Here is a 944-nt window from a genome sequence, read left to right on the forward strand (position 1 = left end):
GTGTGTGTGTGTGTGTGTGTGTGTGTGTGTGTGTGTGTGTGTGTGTGTGTGTGTGTGTGTGTGTGTGTGTGTGTGTGTGTGTGTACTTTGATGTAAATATCATAAAAACAGGTCATTAGGTTGAGGAGGATAAATCCATGTATTAGTGTAGTGTGGATAGTTACAACAGAATAAACAGATTCCATTATCCACAATAACTATAAGTCCATTACATACCAAGATGACAACGCAGGCGTGTATTAGTGGGTCCATATGTGCTTCCCAAAGTTGCTCCAGGGCCCAGCAGCCAAAATCCTGCTGATCCCAATGAGTTGCTGTTTATAAAAGTACGTAAAGACAGAAGTGTCCGGTAGGTGCAGGGACAGGCACGGCAGTTTCCTGCCACAGAGACACCAGCACTGTACAAAGGAAACACAGCTTGGCCCTGAAAAAGATAAAAGTCCATGTTTAACATTTGATACAGATCTTTTTTTTTTCTAACAGTTCCGATCACAAGCTTACATCCACTCATCGTTGGCATGAAGTCAGTAATTTGGGGATTTTAATGATTTCTTGGAACTGTTCTTTTTCCAGGGTGGGATGATTTTACAGCACACATCTTTAATTGCTTTAGAAAACAAGAACTGGGTCCACACATTTCAATTTATTTTGGATTTTATCTAATCAACACAAAAGTATGCATACAGGCTCAAATATATACAAGTACTCACTTTAATATTTTAATAAGTGTTGCTGAAGCTTCTGTAATCCCCTTTAACATGACAAGGTCCAGGTCTATTAACTTCTCATTGGTGATAATAACCAGCTACAGCTTGACTGACCAATACTCAGAACAATAGTTATGCAGATGTGTCACCACCAGTGTTGGGCAAGTTACTTTAAAATAGTAACTTAGTTACATTACTAGTTACTTCTCTCAAAAGTAACTCAGTTACTTCAAGTTA

The 944-nt window shown here is 38.8% G+C and overlaps 1 protein-coding gene across 1 annotated transcript in view; it reads right to left on the bottom strand.

The window, feature by feature from the left end:
- Positions 1 to 944, bottom strand: part of asphd1 (aspartate beta-hydroxylase domain containing 1) — a 15,171-nt gene that overhangs the window by 1,775 nt on the left and 12,452 nt on the right. The window contains exon 5 of the mRNA XM_042213163.1: positions 217 to 424. Coding sequence (XP_042069097.1) covers positions 217 to 424 — 208 coding nt within the window. The remainder of the gene's footprint in view (positions 1 to 216; positions 425 to 944) is intronic.

This window comes from Haplochromis burtoni, unplaced genomic scaffold (genome assembly GCF_018398535.1).
Source record: "Haplochromis burtoni strain Fernald_Lab_line unplaced genomic scaffold, NCSU_Asbu1 Contig_424, whole genome shotgun sequence".
Taxonomy (NCBI): domain Eukaryota; kingdom Metazoa; phylum Chordata; class Actinopteri; order Cichliformes; family Cichlidae; genus Haplochromis; species Haplochromis burtoni.